A 21,477-nucleotide genomic window follows, 5' to 3' on the forward strand; every position below is an offset into this window, starting at 1 on the left:
TCATAGATAGATGTGCCATGTGCCAACGAGAAAAAAAGAGACAAAAAAGAGAAAATATATCCAATATAATATATAATATAATACAATACAATATAATATATATTCTCGAGTGCAAGCGGAGACCTTTTCTGTTACGAAAAACACAGCAAAGGCCGTGTCCGTAATGTAAGAACAGATAAAACTGATCACACCATTATTTGAACATAATATTTAGTTTGTTTTTGTCTTTCTTTTTCAAGTCGAAAGTCTTACATTTAAGATCATGCAAAAGGCAGCTTCTTAGCTTCTTTAAAATGATAAATGTTTTATTGAGGGAGTGCCACAATGCCCACATGTGAACTAGTTTTAACCTTGTACGAAGGTTCGATGAACGTTTATATCGGACGTGCAGAACACGTCGAAAAAAGACGTCATAACAACTTTCATTCTAGACCCCTCAGTGGACGTCTTTTCAACGTCCGATTTTTGTAACAAAGACATTGAAAAGACGTCTTTCGGACATCATTTTGCTTAGTGGGTAAGCTATGTTTGAGATTGCGCTGCCAGAGAAAGTGAAACTAAAAATCACCCGCGCGTGTGAAACGCGCTTTACAACCAAACTTGACGCGCCTTGTCTAATATAACAAGCACAAACTGTGTTAAAAAGAATTTGACATGCAAGTACAAATGTAGGCTATCTGTCCTACAGCGTTTTTTTACTTTACCACAGTAAAGAATACGAATATAATAGGCCTAATTTAGGGCTGGGCGATTTAAATCGCGATATTGTTATGCGCATCTCGTCAGTAAAGGCGGTTCCTTGATTAGTAGTAAATCACCATCACCTGCTTTCAGATGAAGCGGCATTTAGGGCTGAGGAGATAATTAAGTGATTAATTTAGTGATGATTGAGCATTATTGAAGACACCTGATGTTAACAAGCAGAATCACTGAAGAAGAAAATCACAAATTGTAAGTTACCATTAAGGTGATGGGTGTTTGCTTTAGTTGGGCTCTAGACCATTATATGTCTTCTTTAATATTTACTGTTGTTTGTCTGCTGTTATTGATTTATAACAGTTAAATGAACAAAGTAAAATGTAATTTTATAGTGTTGGTTATGTTTTGACATAATCATGCTATGATCTGAAAAAAGAAACTTATTGAAATAGTTTGGTTTAACTTGTTAGCTGCAATTTAGTGATTCTACAGCATAGTGATTCTACATTGTTCTGATCAAAAGACATTCAGATAAATTAATTTAAAACACAGACATCAATAATCAGTCTGTGAATCTCAACAATGGTGACAATAATAAAGCATGTTGCAGTGGCTGCCACCAATCACAACTCATTAATGGCTTCCATCATGCATTGCGGTATGAATTAATTATGATCTGAATTGTCTATGTAATTTACTTTTCCTAATTGAATATTCTGCTCGTCACCATTGTTGAGATGCATACACAGCAAAATCCCCAGTGTTAAATTAACACTCCTCAGTGTACATATGTGTCCACACTACAGGGTGTTAAAATTAACACTGAAGTAGGGCTGGGCGATCTTCACCGCGATATTGTTATGCGCATCTCATCAGTAAAGCCGGTTCCCTTGATTACTAGAAAATCGCCATCTCCGGCTTTCAGATGGAGCGGTGTTAAATTAACACTCCTGGGGCTGTGAATGTGTATATGAGTCCACACTCAAGAGTGTTAAAGTTAATGAGATAATTAAGAGATTAATTAAGTGATTGTTGAGCATTATTGAAGACACCTGATGTTAACAAGCAGAATCACTGAAGGAGAAAATCACAAATTGTAAGTTACCATTAAGGTGATGGGTAGTTGCTTTAGTTGGGGTCTTGACCATTACATGTTTACTATATTTTTTACTGTTGTTTGTCTGCTGTGATTGATTTATAACAGTTAAATGAACAAAGTAAAGTGTGATCTGATAGTGTTGGTTATGTTTTGACATAATCATGCTGTGATCTGAAAAAGGAAACTTATTGAGATAGTTTAGTTTAAACTGTTAGCTGCAGTTTAGTGATTCTTCAGCCTATGATTATCAGTACTTATAATTCAAAATGTTTAATAAACATTGTTCTGATCAAAAGACATTCAGATAAATTCATTTAAAACACAGACATCAATAATCAGCCTGTGAATCTCAACAATGGTGACAATAATAAAGCATGTTGCAGTGGCTGCCACCAATCACAACTCATTAATGGCTCCCATCATGCATTGCGGTATGAATAAATTATGATCTGAATTGTCTATATAATTTACTTTTCCTAATTTAATATTCTGCTCGTCGCCGTTGTTGGGATGCATAGACTGAATCTTGACGTCTGTGTGTGCCTAAAAGTAAGGTTTTTTATTTTTTTAAACAACTTTTAAGAAATCCTTTATATTATATCAAAAATGCTGGGCATTTATGCAGAATCACTAACCAACAACATAAATCGAAGTCAGAAAGAAGGATTTTAATGAGTTCAGTGATCAAGTTCAAATGATGATTGTCATAACATAACCAACACCATCAGATCACTTTTTTCTTTGTTCAACTGGTGATTATAACTCAGAAACAACAAACAAACAAAATCTAAAGTTAATAATATATGGGTCAAGAGTCCAACTAAAGCAACCATTGATCGTCATAACGGTAACTTACAATTTGTGATTTTCTCCTTCAATGATTCTGCTTGTTAACATCAGGTGTCTTCAATAATGTTCAATCATCACTAAATTAATCACTTAATTATCTCATTAACTTAAACACTCTTGAGTGTGGACTCATACACTCCCAGGAGTGTTAATTTAACACTGGAGTTTTTGCTGTGTACAAAGAGCCGTAGTTAACTGACAAGCTGATCCATCTATGGAAGATGGCGCCGCTATGTTTGGCTTGCCACTTGCTTCTCTGTTTTTTCATGTTTTGTTTTGGCTACCGTCTCGCCGATTATTGTTTATGATCGCACTACGCTGCTGGAATTGCGTTTTACAACTAATCGCCTCCTAAATGCCCAGTCCTTCAAACCACCACCGCCACTGCTGACATTAATTCCTTCTTACCTGAGACGCCCTGTCTGTCTGCTACCAGGCAGTAAGTGTCGCAGAAGACGCGGTCGGAGAAGGGGGTTACATGTCAGGCTGAGGACTCACCTGGATTCTCTGTCGCCGAGGACTGGAAATCAATCAGGACTAGGCAGTGCTAGAAGATCGTGGGAATGCTACCGATGGCTGCGGCCGGTTAACCTGTTAAGCTGCAAGCCCACTTTTGAAAAATCCCCAGAAATGACATACCCACACTGAAACAGATACAGTTCATGAACCCTTTGCACTAAAAGCACAAGTATGATCTCATTTGAAAGCTGACACCTGGCAGTTTATTGTAAATGTAGAATTAATTATTGTCATAATGATTTTTTTTTTTATAAATAGCTTTAAAGTTTTGTAAAGTTATTAGAAATTTATTTTTATGAAACATCTTCATGAAAATAAAATTGAAGTTGACCCTGTAACAATCTAGAAATGCACTACAGCTAAAGCCACATGTCTAAACATTTTATGTTTAAAATCTGAAGATGATAAGTCTAAAACTCTGTATTTAGTTCATTTTTTTCAAGATAGAAGCACCTAGAGCTAGCTAGCATGTTAGCTTAGCACACCATCAATACATAACAATTTATGAGATTAAAACCATGTTTGTGCTTCAAACTTACTTTAAAACGCAAGTGAAGTGTTTTAAATAATCTTCTGTGATCTAATTTGACATCAGATAAAAAAAATCTGACAGAAAATATACTATTTGATCATATTCTGCACAATGATGGTCTATAGATTAGCATTACATTATACATATAATCTATTATTATTAAAATACCTGGCGTGGCTTGAAAAACACAGGTAACTCGAATATCATTGCAATCATGTTTATTGTCTTCAAAATATCTGTATCTGCATGATACAGCGCTATCTCTTGTTAGCTTTGTGTGTATCTCTGGTATCAGTGACGTCCTGGAATGTCACATGATTATGGCTCTTCTTCATGTCCCATATATGGGTTATTATTGTGCTTATAGCGCCCTCAGGCTTCTGGTATGAATTGAAAACCCAGTAAATGAGAGTGCCAAACGCTCATAAAGATTACATCGACGCATTTGGGTATAAATTCAATAAATATTATTCCTGTCAATAGAAATCTGATGTAAACCTATGAGAATCTATCAATATTTCTCCAAATCTGCACATTTTTGAGCTAAAGCCCTGAGGGAAGTTGTTTTGTGTATCGCTGTCATGACGACAGCACGGGAGTTTTTTATGAATGAAAGCGGCTGACGCGCATAATTCATATTAAAGGTATCGACTCATTTTTTCATTTCATAACTCCTGACAGAAATTTAGAAATAACTGTCGCTATAAGTTTCTCAGAATACAATAGTGGTCAAATACTGAAACTTGAGTTTTATATCTTTTTAATGATGTATAGTTTGTCAAGGCATAACATTAAATCTGATAGTAAATTTGAACTAAATAAAAAAAAAACCGCTTCAGTGCGCGGGCGCACTGGCAAAGGTTAACAGGTTAATTCCAACACTGCCGTTCAATTTCCGTGTCCCCGCCGTGTCAAAACATCTACCCGGGGTTGCGTCCAAGGAAACCTCCGTCCAATTCCTCGTGTGACATCGCCGCCTGTCAACTTGACCACGTTTCGCATGGCATTATGTAACACCAGATCGCTCAATAATAAAACATTTGTCCTCAATGATGTCATCTCCTCTTACAATCTGGATTTGTTTTTCCTCACCGAAACCTGGCTTCCCCCAGGTGACGTCAGTGCCTTTTCGGAACTCCTCCCCTCTGGCTATCTTTTCCTAAACACCCCGCGGCAAACGGGTAGGGGCGGGGGGATAGCTACTACACACAGACAGTCCTTGATATGCCGCCAGCTGTCCACTAGAGGGTACTCCAGCTTTGAGTTACAAGCATTTGTGCTCACACTACCCTGTCCTATCTTATGTGCAGTAATCTACCGGCCACCAAAGCTAAATAAGGATTTTTTAAATGAGTTTTCAGAGTTTCTAACAGAGTTTATGGCAAAGTTTGATAATATTCTAATCTGTGGTGATTTTAACATTCACGTTTGCTGCCCCTCTGATAAACCTGCTAATGATTTTAAGGCACTTTTAGATTCATTGGACCTTACCCAGTCCATATCCCGTCCCACCCATAGGTTAGGTCACACCCTTGACCTTATTATCTCTCGTGGGGTGATAGTGTCAACCTGTGAGGTTCTGGATTTTCCTATCTCTGACCACTCTCTCATACGGTTTGACATCTGTGCTGTTCCTCCTGCTCCCTCGTCCACTGCCCCCCATCGTCGTCGCATTATTACTCCATCTACAGTTGATAACTTTGTTGCTGCCTTCTCGGTTTCTGACATCGTCTCTACTGCTGAATTGGCAGCACCTCTATGTCCTGACCTTCTTCTCTCCTCCTTCCACACCATCTGCTCCCAGATTATGGACTCCGTTGCGCCCTACAAGGTAAAGATGACCAAAGGTCCATTGAACCCCTGGCTCAATGATTCAACTTGGGCCCTCAGGCGCCAGTGCAGACAGGCTGAGCGAAAATGGAAGGATAGGCTGCAGGTGTCACTGGAGATGTTTAGAGACAGTCTTGCCACCTATCAGAGAGCAGTGAAGGAAGCTAAAGGTCAGTACCTTTCTAATCTCATCAATAGCAATAGCCACCGCCCTGGAATCCTGTTCAGCACTATTAATTCTGTCATAAATCCGGTGTCTGTTGTTTTGAACGATGTATCAGAAAATACATGCAATGCATTCAAACAATACTTTTTGGACAAGGTTTCGTCTGTTAGGCAAACTATCACACAAGCTCCTGTTGTTGCCTTTTCCTCCCGAGCGACACAATGCGTGCTGGAGAACTTTGATGCAGTTACTCTGGAGGACGTCAAAAAAGCAGTCCATGAGCTGAAGCCTACCACCTGCCCTCTAGACGCTGTTCCTGCCAGGATTTTGAAAGAGGCTATTGACATCGTAGGTCCTTTTCTTGTCTCCTTCATAAACAGCTGTCTTAGTTTGGGGACTGTTCCCACTGCTCTCAAACACGCTATTGTTAGACCGCTGCTCAAGAAACCCAACCTAGATCCCACCATACTGTCCAATTTTCGACCAATATCTCACCTGTCACTTCTGTCTAAGTTGATGGAGAAGCTTGTTTCCTTCCAGCTACAGTCTCACCTACAACTGCACGTCATTAGTGATAAATTTCAGTCCGGTTTCAGGTCTAGACATAGCACTGAATCAGCATTACTGAGGGTCCATGATGACATTCTTGGAGCTCTGGATAGTAAAAGCTCTGTGGTTTTGGTACTACTGGACCTTACCGCTGCATTTGACACTGTGGATCATGCCATCCTCATCTCCCGTCTTCAACATTTTGTTGGTTTGCAGGGCTCAATTGGTTCTCCTCATATCTCACTAACAGAACTTTTTCAGTAATGCTTGACGACTTTTCCTCCTCATCTGCCCCTCTGTCATCTGGTGTGCCTCAAGGATCCATTCTCGGTCCTGTTCTGTTCTCTCTCTATATGCTGCCACTTGGACAACTCATTTCCAATCATAACGTTCATTTTAATTTCTATGCAGACGACCTCCAGATCTACCTTCCTGTGATTCTGAACAATCGTTCTGCGCTTGACCCCCTTTATAACTGCCTTAATGACATCAAGCAGTGGCTTTCCCAGAATTTCCTTAATTTGAATGAAGGAAAGACGGAGTACATCCTGTTCAGCCCTGATTCACACAACAGTTCTTTCAGTTTTGGTCCTCTAACACCTCAGTTTGCTCCCACTGTGCGTAACTTGGGTGTTATATTTGACAAAAATTTGCAGTATGACAAACAGATTAGTGCAGTTGTTAAGGCGAGCTTTTACCAGCTAAGGCTTCTCAGTAAGGTCAAACCATTCTTGTCCCGAGCTGACCTTGAAAAAGCCATTCATGCCTTTATCAGCTCGAGGATAGACTACTGCAATGCCCTCTACACTGGACTTAATCAATCACTCCTTAATCGGCTTCAATTGGTTCAAAACGCGGCAGCACGTCTCCTCACCAACACCTCCAAACGCTCACACATCACCCCAGTCCTCCGCTCGCTCCACTGGCTCCCGGTGCGGTTTAGGGTGGAGTATAAGGTTCTGCTGTTCATGTTCAAGGCCATCAATGGTCTGGCCCCGGCCTACCTCGCTGATTTAGTAACGGTTTATCAACCATCCAGAACTCTCCGCTCCTCTGAACACACCTCTCTGGTCACCCCCAAATTCAAATATAAAAAGTTTGGAGGCCGGTCATTTGCCGTCCAGGGCCCTAATCTGTGGAACGCTTTACCAACACTCCTACGAAGCATCACCGTGCTGAGTGTTTTTAAATCGCAGTTGAAAACACATCTGTTCAGACAAGCTTTTAACACGTAACCTCTGACTCTTACTGATATTTGTGTTTTATTTTATGTTGTCTATTGATGCTTTTACTGGAAAGCACCTTGTGCACCTTCTGGCTGTTGTAAGGCGCTATAAAAATAAAATTTGATTTGATTTTGATTTGATATCGCATTAAGTATCGCTGGCGATACGTCCGCGATATTAATGCGATATGGCTCAGCTTGTCAGTTAACTACGGCTCTTTGTAGTAAATGCCGCTTCATCTGAAAGCAGGTGATGGTGATTTACTACTAATCAAGGAACCGGCTTTACTGACGAGATGCGCATAACAATATCGCGATTTAAATCGCCCAGCCCTACAATAAAACCTTCTGTAGACGTCTGACAGAAATAAAGTCAGTCTGGTTAGTAATAAGTGAAGCTGGTAATGCTGTTTGTGGAGTTGTTTAATCCTCCTCTGCTGAGATCTTCACCGATTTAATGTCTTCTTTTCTCTTCAGTTGATTTCATCTGAGGCTGTGGCTGAAATTACTCCATATTTAATATACACAGATTATTTTGGCTACGATAAGGTCCAGTTCTGGTTTATTTCTTTACTCTTGGCTGACATGTGGCATTGCTATGCAGAGGTGTAAAGTCCAGGTTCAGAAAGTAAAGGTCCTCCTCAGTATTTTGTTCCAATCACCTGGATTTGCTAATTCAGCAGGAGAGAGAACTAATTAGTGAAATCAGCTGACTGAGTTTATGGGTGGAATAAACATATGTCAGGACTTTTACTCTTTGGCCCTGGATTTCCCCACCTCTGTATTTCATTAAATGCATATAAATTATGTCACTGTGTGTGTGTGTGTGTGTGTGTGTGTGTGTACGTGTAATACGATATATGTGTGTAATACAATATAATACTGTATGTATTATTTTATTAAATTGTAGGGCTTGTTTTATGAATAGCTCAATTAATTAGGCTTATGGGAGAGAATTAAACTAGAACACTTCACTTTTATTATATACATGGGACATTAAATGTCTAAAAATAATAAAAATTATCGAAGATCAGGTAAAAATCATATATAGACCCTGGTTCAGTGGCAAACCAATGCAATTTTGAATCATTTTGAAACAGTTATGATGTAACAAAGCCTTGTTTACTGAAATCATGTGACTTTGGCAGTTTTATACACACTCCGAATTACTGGTTTTAAACAAATGATTCGCAAAGGTTTTGAAGATTCACAAAGAATTGTTAAAGCGCTCATCCCTAGTTTTCTAACCCGAGATGGAATGACTGCATGATCCAGACACTACACACACAAAAAATACACCCCCAACAAACAATTCTGCAGTGCTCAGTATCCAGCAGGACGGCCACCTTTCCTGTGGTCGGATTCAGCACAGATTTTGTTCCTCTGCCGTACAACCGCCTGGACCTTTCCTAATGAGGGCGCCTTAATTATGATGTGATTCTTCAGCTTCAATCCATCAATGACACTCTGCAGTCACAAACACAACACAGAGACAATTGGAATAATTATTGCCTTTGTGAATCTGTTTTTTTCTGATTATTTTATTAAACTTTTGTTGCCAAATGAAAAAAATCTCACCTCATCAATGTTTTCTTCAACAAATGTCTCACTGGGGTTTAACTGATTGTGAACTCTGGGTTCATTAACAGCTTTCTTCAAGTCATAGTCAAAAAACAGGTAGTCCAGGATCACCTGAGATGAGACAGAGAGGAGAGAGGAATTGGAGAGGAAAAACCATTTAAAAACAAATACATTTAAAATCACAAAAATATGTTGTTGAGTACACTCCCACATAGCAACATTGTTTCGGCGCAGATCCGGCCCACATCTGGCACTTGTGGAATGCTGATCTGGCCCACATGCAGCAGAGAATGACGGCCCTTGTGTGGCCCACTACTGTTTGCCAGATCTGGGCCACAAGCAAGCCATAGCAATGCCACATGTCAGCCAAGAGCAAAGAAATAAACCAGAACTGGACCTTATTTGAGCCACAAATTCTGTGTATATTACATATAGAGTCATCTCATCTTTAATAAGCCTGTAAACAAGCAGAATCACTGAAGGAAAGAAGAGAACAGAAAAAGAGACGAGCAGAAACACAAGAACTACAACTGACTTCAGACACAGCCTTAGATGAAATCAACTGAAGAGAAAAGAAGACATTAAATCTGTGAAGATCTCAGCAGAGGAGGATTAAACGTACAGTATGGAATTTTTTGCCGCTATTGGTCGCTAACCTCTTTACAATAACAAAGGCGTAGTTTGATGACGCAACACATGCTAAGAATTATGGATGTTGTCGTCAACGTCAAGCCGACCGATCTAATAATGTTTATGGATGACTGAATACATCGATGCTTTTATCATGACTGTGATATGAAGCAGTTCGAGATTGCTAAGAGACAGCTATCAGCTCCACACGCGACGCGAGTCCCGCGGATATAAAAGGAATATGGACATTTCATTCTACCGAACTACACGCGAGTGCAGAATTACTACTCACAGGTCAGCTGGTCTAACATTACACTATCACACTAAACTGCATTTGAATGTGTTGAAAAGTATGTTAGTTTGTCTGTATGAGACTAGCAGTAAGCTAGATCAACATTAGAATAACATACAGATCATATTCTAACATTTTATCATTGTTGAATTATATAATATTGATTAGTTTTATGTAAATGTGCTCACCTGTTTAATAAGTAACGTTACATGTAGGGCTGGGCGATTTAAATCGCGATATTGTTATGCGCATCTCGTCAGTAAAGCCGGTTCCTTGATTAGTAGTAAATCACCATCACCTGCTTTCAGATGGAGCGGCATTTACTACAAAGAGCCGTAGTTAACTGACAAGCTGAGCCATATCACATTAATATCACGGACGTATCGCCAGCGATACTTAATGCGATATGGCTCAGCTTGTCAGTTAACTACGGCTCTTTGTACACAGCAAAAACTCCAGTGTTAAATTAACACTCCTGGGAGTGTATGAGTCCACACTCAAGAGTGTTTAAGTTAATGAGATAATTAAGTGATTAATTTAGTGATGATTGAACATTATTGAAGACACCTGATGTTAACAAGCAGAATCACTGAAGGAGAAAATCTCAAATTGTAAGTTACCGTTATGACGATCAATGGTTGCTTTAGTTGGACTCTTGACCCATATATTATTAACTTTAGATTTTGTTTGTCTGTTGTTTCTGAATTATAATCACCAGTTGAACAAAGAAAAAAGTGATCTGATGGTGTTGGTTATGTTATGACAATCATCATTTGTGCTTGATCACTGAACTCATTAAAATCCTTCTTTCTGACTTCGATTTATGTTGTTGGTTAGTGAATCTGCATAAATGCCCAGAATTTTTTATATAATATAAAGGTTTTCTTAAAAGTTATTTAAAAAAAAATCATTCTTTTAGGCACACACAGATGTAAAGATTCAGTCTATGCATCTCAACAATGGTGAGGAGCAGAATATTCAATTAGGAAAAGTAAATTACATAGACAATTCAGATCATAATTTATTCATACCGCAATGCATGATGGGAGCCATTAATGAGTTGTGATTGGTGGCAGCCACTGCAACATGCTTTATTATTGTCACCATTGTTGAGATTCACAGGCTGATTATTGATGTCTGTGTTTTAAATGAATTTATCTGAATGTCTTTTGATCAGAACAATGTTTATTAAATATTTAGAATTATAAGTAAAGTACTGATAATCATAGGCTGAAGAATCACTAAACTGCAGCTAACAAGTTAAACCAAACTATCTCAATAAGTTTCCTTTTTCAGATCACAGCATGATTATGTCAAAGCATAACCAACACTGTAAGATAACATTTTACTTTGTTCATTTAACTGTTATAAATCAATAACCAGTGTATAAGATTTGGATTAAGGGTATTTCATATTAATCATATCTGTTAATCTACAACGTGAAATACAGCAATGTTTCTGTAATCAGTTATTCTAAAGAAAAGTGAAATAATGTAGTGCATTAAAACATTTTGTCCACCTGCTTGACTCAGACACAAACAGACATCAACAATCAGCACATGAATCTCAACAATGGTGACAATCAAAAGTTTCATGTCGCAATGCATCCTGGGTTCCAGAATAGTATAAAACTCCCAGCATGCACTCCTGCATGAATAAATAAATAAAAATAAATTATTGCCACCATTGATGAGAGACATATGCAGATTTTTGATATCTCTGTATTTCTACAAGATGCTGTATCTCTGTTCTCTTACGAGAGTCCTCTCGTACTGCGTTTTATCAAAACGCTACGGGAAAAGTCTCTTTTCACGAAACACTGAAGCAAAAAATTATACTTTAATTTTCATATATGTAAAACGCGTTGCGGCAGCAGCAGACAGCTATGGCGAGACGGCTTGCTCGCTCATTGGCTGCTCTGCGGCAACTGCTTAAGCCTATCGAGCGAGGCCTGAGATGACGTCAGGCCAATGAGGGCGCTTCGCGCCCTCCTCGCCACTTCCCGCCGAAACGGGCGTGGCTTACCTCTATAAAAGGAGCTCGAGAAGGCTGACTCACTTGATTTTAATCTCTTCAGCGAAGCGCACGCATCGCTGGATCACGGAAGCAGCGTCGTTTGAAGCAAGCACATCAGCGGGACGAGCCCTCGAAGCCGCTGGCCAACGCCGCCTTCTACAGCCGTACCTGCTGCGCTTTCCGACGCCTATATCCTTTTCATTACTATTGCTTTTCTGTGTGTGTGTGTGTGTTCTCTGCAACACTCACCCCTAAAAGAGCTGCGTCTTTTTAAAGATGCCTTCCTGCGGCTCGTGCCGAGCCCCACTCACCGAGGGAGACAAGCACGTCATCTGTGTTTCCTGCCTGGGTGAGGACCATGCAGCGCTCGCGCTCGCTGACGGCGGATGCCCTCACTGCGAGCTTTTGCCGATGGTGACTCTGAGGACTCGCCTGGCATCCTTTTCCAAGCCTGCATTCACCGCCGCGATGCCGCGCCGTAAGAAGCGCCGCTCGCAGCGGGTCCCGGAACCCGCTCCAGCCCGACCAAGCTCGCCGGTTCGCCCGCCAGCTTCACCGGCCTCTCTCGAATCACTTCCTGATGCCCAGCGCCCGCAGTCTGCCGCCGCTTCATCAGAGGAAGTCGGTTCAGAGGCCGCGTCGGGGGAGAAGGATTCCTGCTCTCTGCTAGCTTCAGGCAGCGAGGATTGGGCGAGCTTTGAGGATCTCGCGCCTCCTGCCCGCAAGCCCTCAACGAGAGCCAACATCGAGACGGAGCTCATGCGAGTACTCGCGCTGGCCGCGGCGAGCCTCGGCCTCGAGTGGTCTGCGCCGGAGCCCCCCTCTCGAACCCGGCTGGATGGTAGCTTCCTCCCTGGTGAGCGCACTTCTCCGGAATCTAAGCCCGCTCCTTTTCTTCCTGAGTTACATGAAGAAGTTGCGAAGGCTTGGAACGCGCCCTACTCTGCGCGGACGCGCTCATCTGTGTCACCCGCATTTTCCTCTCTGGATAATGCCAAAGACCGAGGCTACCTCTCTCTTCCGCCGGTGGAACAGGCGATAGCTACCCACCTTTGCCCGCCCTCTGCTGGACGGTGGACTAAACCGGTGTTGCCTTCTAAAGCCTGCCGCATGACGTCGACGCTGCTCGCGCGAATCTTCTCCGCCGCTGGGCAGGCCGCGTCATCGCTACACACCATGGCTACGCTGCAGATTTACCAGGGTGATCTCCTCCGTAAGCTGGACGAGATGGGACCTGACGCTATCTGCATCGCGGATTTAAGGAGCGCTTCAGATCTCACGCTCCGAGCTACTAAAGCCGCCGCACAAGCCATGGGACGGTGTATGGCTTCTGCCACTGTCGCTGAGAGGCACTTATGGCTGACGCTCACGGAGATGGCCGATTCCGAGCGCACTGCGTTTCTCGATGCCCCGCTGTCTTCCACCGGCCTTTTTGGTTCTTCTCTCTCCGAGTTCGTGGAGAGATTTACCGAGGCCCAGAAAGCGTCTCAAGCCTTCAAGCACTTCCTGCCGAAGCGCTCCGGTTCTGCAGCGGTTAGTGACAAACGGACTCCGCGGAGCTCTCAGCCTCAGCCCCCGCCTTCGGCCGCCTCTTCGCAGCAGCCACAACAGCGCAGCTCGAGGCCCCGCTCTCGGTCCAGCGCCCGGCGCCCCTCTTCGCGCGGGCCGCGATCGAGGATTGTGGTAAAACCGGAAGTGCCGAAGAAGTCCTAGCAAGCCTAGGAAAGCGCAGGTGTGTGAGTCCCGTTGCGGCCGGCCTCTCACCCAAGCGCCCCACTGTTTCAGTCCCAAGATTTGCGACTGTTCCAGTGTTTTCTGCAGAGAGCAAGCCCGCACTGCTGCCCGCTTGCCTGCACACAAAAGCCGTTCTCACGGCTACCCAGATAAATCTCAAAAAGAGTGTATTTTCTGGTGTCCCGGCCACGGCCGATGGTGCTATAAGTGTAGTCTCGATGCCCACTCCTCAGTGCCCATCACTACACATAAGCACAGCCCTACACTTAGGGCCCGCGCACATAAAATCGACTCAGGTCGGTTGCGCTTCCAGCATAGTGAGAGTGCCCACTTCCCAGTGCCCACGAACACTATGTCTAACACATCACAGGCTCTCTGTAAAAACGAGAACTGTGAGCGCGCGCTCTGCTCAGGCAGACGCCGCGCCCAAAGCAGTAAATGTGCCCGCTCCCAGCCCACATCTACTCGCTCACATGGGTCCTATGAGACTTTCTCAGTCCTCCCTCACTCAGCTAAGCACTGTAGTAAGGTCGAGGACGAGCGTTTCGCCCGCTGTATTAAGCGCGCGCCCCGCCTCAAATGCCACAGGCATAACGCCTATGTTTGTATCGCCCGAAGCGCCTCTGTCGCACGGCGATCAGAGCGCGCTCCGTATCCAGCCCCTAGCCAGCCATGCAGAAGCATGGGCAGCGCTCCCAGGGGTTTCGGACTGGGTGCTAGGCATTATAAAGAGAGGCTTCTCGCTACAGTTTTGTCGACGCCCTCCCCGCTTCATAGCGCGCGTCGAAACTACAGTTTCGTTGGAAGTAGCTCACCTACTTCGAGCCGAAATATCAAAACTGATAAGCAAAGGGGCGATAGAGTGCGTTCCCCCAGCTCTAAGCGAAGGGGGACTATACAGCAGATACTTTCTAGTCCCCAAAAAGGACGGCGGTATCAGACCCATACTGGATCTAAGACGGCTGAACAGAGTATTAGTGAAACGCAGTTTCAAAATGCTCACAACCAGCAAAATTCTCGCGCATGTTCGCCGAGAAGACTGGTTCATGTCGATAGATCTGAAGGACGCGTATTTTCAAATACAGATAGCGTCACACCACAGGCGATACTTGAGATTTGCCTTCGGGGTCAGACATACCAGTATACAGTCCTGCCATTCGGCTTGTCCCTAGCACCCCGTACATTTACGAAATGCATGGAAGCAGCGCTCGCTCCTCTCAGACTCAGAGGCATGCGAGTGCTGAACTATTTGCACGACTGGTTGATCCTAGCTCAATCACGATCACAGCTCGTGGAGCACAGAACCATTTTACTCGATCACCTCGAGAATCTTGGTATCACAGTCAACTGGACAAAGAGTTCATTGAACCCCAGTCAAACGATTTTGTTTCTGGGCGTTGTTCTGGACTCACAGTCTATGACAGCGCGGCTGTCACCACAGCGCGTGTTGATCATTCAGCGCGCGGCGAGGTCTTTCCGCCGCGGCGCTGTCACCCCGCTCAGGAAGTTTCAAAAGATGCTGGGTCTCATGGCTTCAGCATCGTCAGTTCTCCAGCTGGGCTTGCTCCGCATGCGCCCGCTGCAGTTCTGGTTGAAAACGCGGGTACCGCGCAGAGCGTGGGCGACCGGTCGATTACGCCTCAAGGTCGATCTGAGCTGTGTTTCAGCCCTGGCGCCTTGGACGGCGGACGACAGGTACCAATCGGGTGTAAGCCTGGGGACTTCCTCGAGAGTGAGGATGGTGTCGACAGACGCATCCACCTCGGGATGGGGAGCTCTGCTTGAGGGCAGACCGTTCTTCGGCCTGTGGTCGGAACGAGAAAAGCTCCAACACATAAACTGCCTAGAAATGATGGCAGTGCACAACGCGATGACGCGTTTTTGTCCCCACATCAAGGACGAACACGTCATAGTCCGTTCGGACAACATGGCTGTGGTGTCCTACATAAATCGCCAGGGCGGTCTGAAATCCATATCCCTGTACAGGCTGGCGAAACGCCTCCTATTATGGGCTCAGCACAACTTACGCTCGCTGAGAGCAGTGCATGTACCTGGGCTTCAGAATGTGGGCCCAGACAGACTGTCCAGGAACAATGTTCCCCCGGGCGAATGGTCTCTACACCCACAAACAGTCCGGCTGTTGTGGGAGAGATTCGGCAGAGCGGAGGTGGACCTTTTCGCGTCCCGCGAAAACGCGCACTGCCCCGCGTTCTTTTCAAAGACCGACAGCGCGCTGTCCCGAAGGTGGCCGCGCTGCCCGTTATACGCTTTTCCCCCCGTCTCCCTCCTGCCACAGGTGCTGGAACGGGTCAGGGAAACGAAATGCCCAGTCTTGCTTGTAGCTCCGTTCTGGGAGAACCAGATATGGTTCCCAGTTCTGATGCAGTTGGCAGATATCGCTCCATGGCCACTGCCGTTGAGGAGAGATCTCCTCTCGCAGGCCGGGGGCTCGATTTGGCACCCACACCCGGAACTGTGGTCCCTTCATGTGTGGGTGCTCAACGGATACCCGTTGGTCTCACAGAGGGAGTCGTGAATACCATCACTCAGGCTAGAGCGCCGTCGACACGGCGGCTTTATGCTTCAAAGTGGTCGGTTTTCTCCGGCTGGTGTACAGCTCGGAGCATTTCACCCCTCGAATGTGAGGTAACGGAGGTTCTCTCCTTCCTACAAGAGCTGTTGGATAAGGGCAGATCCCCTTCCACGCTCAAAGTGTATGTGGCGGCTATTTCAGCGTTCTTTGGTTCAACGCTGGGTCAGTCGCTGGGAAGGAATGATTTAGTCATCCGCTTCCTCAGGGGAGCTAGGAGACTGAATCCGCCCAGACCTCCTTCAGTTCCTTTGTGGGACCTTTCTACGGTCCTGGCGGCCATGAAAGGTGCCCCTTTCGAGCCTATCCAGTCTATTAGCCTCAAACATTTGTCTTTCAAAACAGTGTTTTTGATGGCTCTCGCTTCAGTGAAGCGCATAGGTGACCTGCACGCGCTCTCTGTGAGCCCGGCGTGCTTGGAGTTTGGTCCTAATGACTCTAAAGTCATACTCAAACCTAAGCACGGCTATGTGCCGAAATCCCTCAACACGCCTTTTCGGGCTCAGGTCATTTCCCTGGCTGCCCTGCCGGCATCGAGTGAGGAAGGGGACTCGAGTTTTCTTTGCCCTGTTAGGGCTTTAAGAGCTTATATGTCCCGCTCTGCTGTCTTCAGACAGACAGAGCAGCTCTTTGTCTCGTTCAGCGGACGTTCCAAAGGAATGGCTGTTTCGAAACAAAGTCTATCCAGATGGATAGTTGACGCCATAGCGCTGGCTTATACTGCCAAGGGCATTCCATGCCCGTTGGGAGTCAGAGCGCACTCTACGAGAAGCGTTGCTTCTTCGTGGGCTTGGTCCAGCGGGATTTCCCTACAGGATATATGTACGGCGGCAGGCTGGGCCTCGCCGTCTACATTTATCAGGTTTTATAACCTAGAGGTTCCCGCCTTGCAGGCTAAGCTTTTGTCGGTGTAATCTGTTCAGCCGTCTAGTCAGACCGCTGAAACTCATGCGCAATGCGCTACCGACTATCTTGGGCAGAACTGTGTAAGACCCACATTTTCCGCATTAGTTCAGGTTCCCTACCCTGTCTATGTGATGTTATACTTGCGTCTGTGGACATGTCTATTCTACGACGCTACAGTTTAGGGAATTAAGGCTCCCACCCTTATTCCCTGACTCTGTGTGAGTCAATCTGGTGATTATGCACTGTATGCCTGAAATAGCTTCCTGTGATCAGTGTTTTTTTATCCCAGCACGCACGGCGTTTTGCAAGGGGTTCCCGTAGCGTTTTGATAAAACGCAGTACGAGAGGACTCTCGTAAGAGAACGTACTCGGTTACTAACGTAACCTCGGTTCTCTCTAGAAGAGGGAACGAGTACTGCGTTCTCTGCCGTGCGTACGGTTCACTCTGGTTCGCTTCGGCGATCAAAATCAAGTGAGTCAGCCTTCTCGAGCTCCTTTTATAGAGGTAAGCCACGCCCGTTTCGGCGGGAAGTGGCGAGGAGGGCGCGAAGCGCCCTCATTGGCCTGACGTCATCTCAGGCCTCGCTCGATAGGCTTAAGCAGTTGCCGCAGAGCAGCCAATGAGCGAGCAAGCCGTCTCGCCATAGCTGTCTGCTGCTGCCGCAACGCGTTTTACATATATGAAAATTAAAGTATAATTTTTTGCTTCAGTGTTTCGTGAAAAGAGACTTTTCCCGTAGCGTTTTGATAAAACGCAGTACTCGTTCCCTCTTCTAGAGAGAACCGAGGTTACGTTAGTAACCGAGTACGTTTCTTTTGTAGGCAGTGCATTATGTGTTAAAACAATGATTATCGTAACTTATTACTGTAGTTTCGTACTGGTGGTAATATAACACTTTTGATACAGGATTAAAAACTGAAAGAGATTTAGTAAATGAACAGGCTATATGATGATTTTTTTTTTATAATCAACAGAACCACAATCATTCACAAACCGTGTGTATGCACGTATGCAAAAACACAGTTCAATCAGCCAGTGAAAAACTAATGTTTTAAAGTGAAGGGTCAGCATCCCAACTAAAGCAAACACTATATAATGGTATATAATGGTACTCTATAATGGTAACTTCAAACCAAACATTTTCAATTGTAGGATTATCCTTGAACAGTCCATTTCATATGAACCCAACACCACATTCCACAGTTCGGAACGATTCCCCGGTGAACCATTAGTAAGTCATAAAACACAGTCATGGTGCCGAGATGGCTAAAGGAGATGTCACCCCCCCTTCCCCTTGTTGTGCGTGTCTAATCTCATACCAGCGATGCCAGGACAGCAGGAAAAGATTCCTTTGTTCCCCAAACTTAAGACCAAATGGCCAAGAAACCCTGTGGTGACCCAAATACATAAATCCACAGCCTTATCAGGAAACGAAGGATGCTAAAGCATTCCTATGGCCCAGAATCACCACAAACCCTAAACCAGGGGACACCTCCTTTCTGCAGTTGTAAATTCCAGAGACTTTTGTCTCCAAAACCAATAGACTGAAATTAACCCACTTGTGGTTTAATACAAACAACGGTCTAAAAATTGCTTCCAATAAGCTGAACTGATCACCAGTATTACCTCACATATATCTTAAGTATCATGTATGTTTTATATAACCTGTGGAGTTCTTTCTGTGTGTTTAACTTTCATTACAGCCTATTTGTAAGGTTTTCTACCTCAGTTATAGGAACTAATCACCAGAAGTTGCCTCATACATGTGTATTCTCTGTATTATGTATGCTGTATATTACTGAAGTTAATTTTGTGTGTTAAACACTTATCACAGCTAAATCCTTATTTACTTCCACCTCAACTATGAGAAGTATATGTATTTTGGTACCTACTTGATGGGTAAATGATTTCTAGAATTTTGATATAAAGTAGATGTGTGTAGGATGCACCATATTTAAACTATTAAGTTTGCTTATTAAAGCGTTTAACTAAACTCTCAGGAGTTTGGGCACACGTGATCACGTGGACATTACGCTAATTACATGCAAGAACCGGAGAACAGGGCATAGGTCCCGCCCAAGACAATATCTGATTGGCTGTCGCACTAGGAAGGACGGGTCAGATGGACACACTTATAACCCAATGACAAGCACCTATGTGTTGCTTTTTGCCTGCTTTTTGCCTGCCTTGTGCCTCGCTTTTGCAGTGACTTTTGCTCTTGCTGACCTTTCCATCGTCCAGCGTGTATGCTTACTAGGGGTGGAGCCAAACCCGAATACGGTATTCGGAAAGGCACAAATAATGTTTTTTACGAATACTTATTTCGAACAAATACTTAAAAAAATATTTGTATTCGGGAACAAGAAAAACTTTATATCAAAAAGCTGCGTTTCCTCCGGCTGTAAATCCACTTGTTGATAAGAAAGGAGGAAATGACACGGAAATATTTTGGATTAGGCTAATGTCACGTTGCCATAAGGGATCGTTCACATAGCGTGATTTTTGCGCGTGCAGATTTCAAATGTAGGCGCGCGGCAAGCGCGCAATAATAGAAGCGAACGGCGCGCTCGTTTTTCCAGGCGCGCCTATGTTGGTTGCGACAGACGCGGTGCGAACTGCGCTCTTCATGATGACGAGGAAGTATCAGCAAAGAATTAATTGATTTCTAGCCCTTGCATTAGCTTTAGATATATTTATGGAGATGAGAAATGAAATAAAAAGCCGTCATCATGTCATTAATATCAGTCCATCAGAAAAGCTGTTCTAGGCTTATTCTTGGCTGGATAACTCTTAGCAGGTTTAAAAAGCCCTTTTAAAATTAAATATGAATGCAGTTTTGGATTATATAAAAGTACAGCCAAGTCAAATAAAACACGTTTTATCTCCTGTATTTGGTAACACTACAATAAGATACCATTCATAACATTACTTAATGCCCATCTAACATCAACACATTGAGTGAACAGTATATTTTTACAACATTAATTAATGTTTGTGAATGTTATTTAATACAAACACTTGATTGGTCATGTTTGTTAACTTCATTCATTGTGCATTAAATAATGTTAACATAAATAATGTTAACTTTTGATTTTTGTAACGACACTGACAGTCTATCCGGCCAGATGCTCTGAATTAGCGAATCCTGATTGTTTCTCTCATGCTAAAACACCTATGAGCATATACCCAGAAAGGCCTAGTTGACTAGCTTTCTGACACAAGTGTCTACAAGCAGGCCCTGGTTAATGTTTTACACGACTTAATGAAATAAACGAACAGGCCCCTGTTTGTTTCTCATACTATCACGTGCTGCGACCACAATTCCCTTACTGTGTCTAACGTTTGTCCTTTGTGTACTGAAGGCAAAATTACAAGACTTACCCCATTCAGTTGTTTTGGACAACTAGGACTATCTTGCTTCTCTCAGCAAAATTATATGACGCCTCAGGCTGTCAAGTTAGTCTGCCCACAGAACTACCTTTGTTTTTGCCGAGTAACACATTTTCAAATAGCCCCCAACCCCTCACGTGGTATGCACCACGAGATGCAACCGATGCTGACCTCACAGATACACGCAGACACGCACACTACCATATATGGACTTCCACTAGTAAAATCTCATTTTACCAACTATTACAACTGTGTAAAGAGTGTTCTGGGTGATTTGCATGTTCCCCAGAATGATATTAGAGTAGTTGTGTTTTTGAATTACAGTAATGTAATCTTAAACTGCCTTTGTGTCCACAAATAATGTATCTCTATGTTGCTATCCTTGTCAATAGTCGTTCTTAGTGTTATTTTGATCCCCTGGGCATGAAGAAGAAGATTTTTGATAAGAGACTGTGATAAACGTTATGGTTCCATGCGTTTTAATTCCCCGAGCATAATATCACATTTTGCCCCTCGTGATTCCACACGAGGGTCGGGCGGCATTAACACACCAGGACAATCTTCCTGCTCTAAACTGATTCGTCATCCAGAGAAAGGGGACGGTACACGGGACACTGATAAAAGCCAAAACCTTCAGTTTCTTTTCTCTCTTCTCCCTCCTCCAAAAACTCTGGAAACCCAAGTCCGGACCGGCTTCGGCCTGCTTCTCTTTTCTTTTCTTTTGTTTCTTTTATGTTTTTCTATAGTCTAGTTTCGTTTTCCTATTCGCCTCGGTTCATTCACGAGCTGAATGAATTTAGCCTGAATCATTCCCGGCAACTGCACCTTAAAGAAAGAGACTATTTGAACCTCCCGCGCTCGCGCTCGCA

At 43.7% G+C, this 21,477-nt stretch overlaps 1 protein-coding gene across 4 annotated transcripts in view; it reads right to left on the reverse strand.

Moving 5' to 3' along the window:
* Positions 1 to 8,347: 8,347 nt before the first annotated feature.
* Positions 8,348 to 21,477, reverse strand: part of LOC308687506 (glutathione hydrolase 1 proenzyme-like) — a 71,737-nt gene continuing 58,607 nt past the window's right edge. For all 4 annotated transcript variants that reach the window (XM_081360089.1, XM_081360090.1, XM_081360091.1 and 1 more), the window contains 2 exons: positions 9,047 to 9,160; positions 8,348 to 8,935 (listed from right to left, as the gene is read on the reverse strand). In XM_081360089.1, coding sequence (XP_081216215.1) covers positions 8,792 to 8,935; positions 9,047 to 9,160 — 258 coding nt within the window. In that variant the 3' untranslated portion in view covers positions 8,348 to 8,791. The remainder of the gene's footprint in view (positions 8,936 to 9,046; positions 9,161 to 21,477) is intronic.

The sequence above is a fragment of the Scardinius erythrophthalmus genome (assembly GCF_964197995.2).
Source record: "Scardinius erythrophthalmus genome assembly, chromosome: 3".
In the NCBI taxonomy this organism is placed as follows: domain Eukaryota; kingdom Metazoa; phylum Chordata; class Actinopteri; order Cypriniformes; family Leuciscidae; genus Scardinius; species Scardinius erythrophthalmus.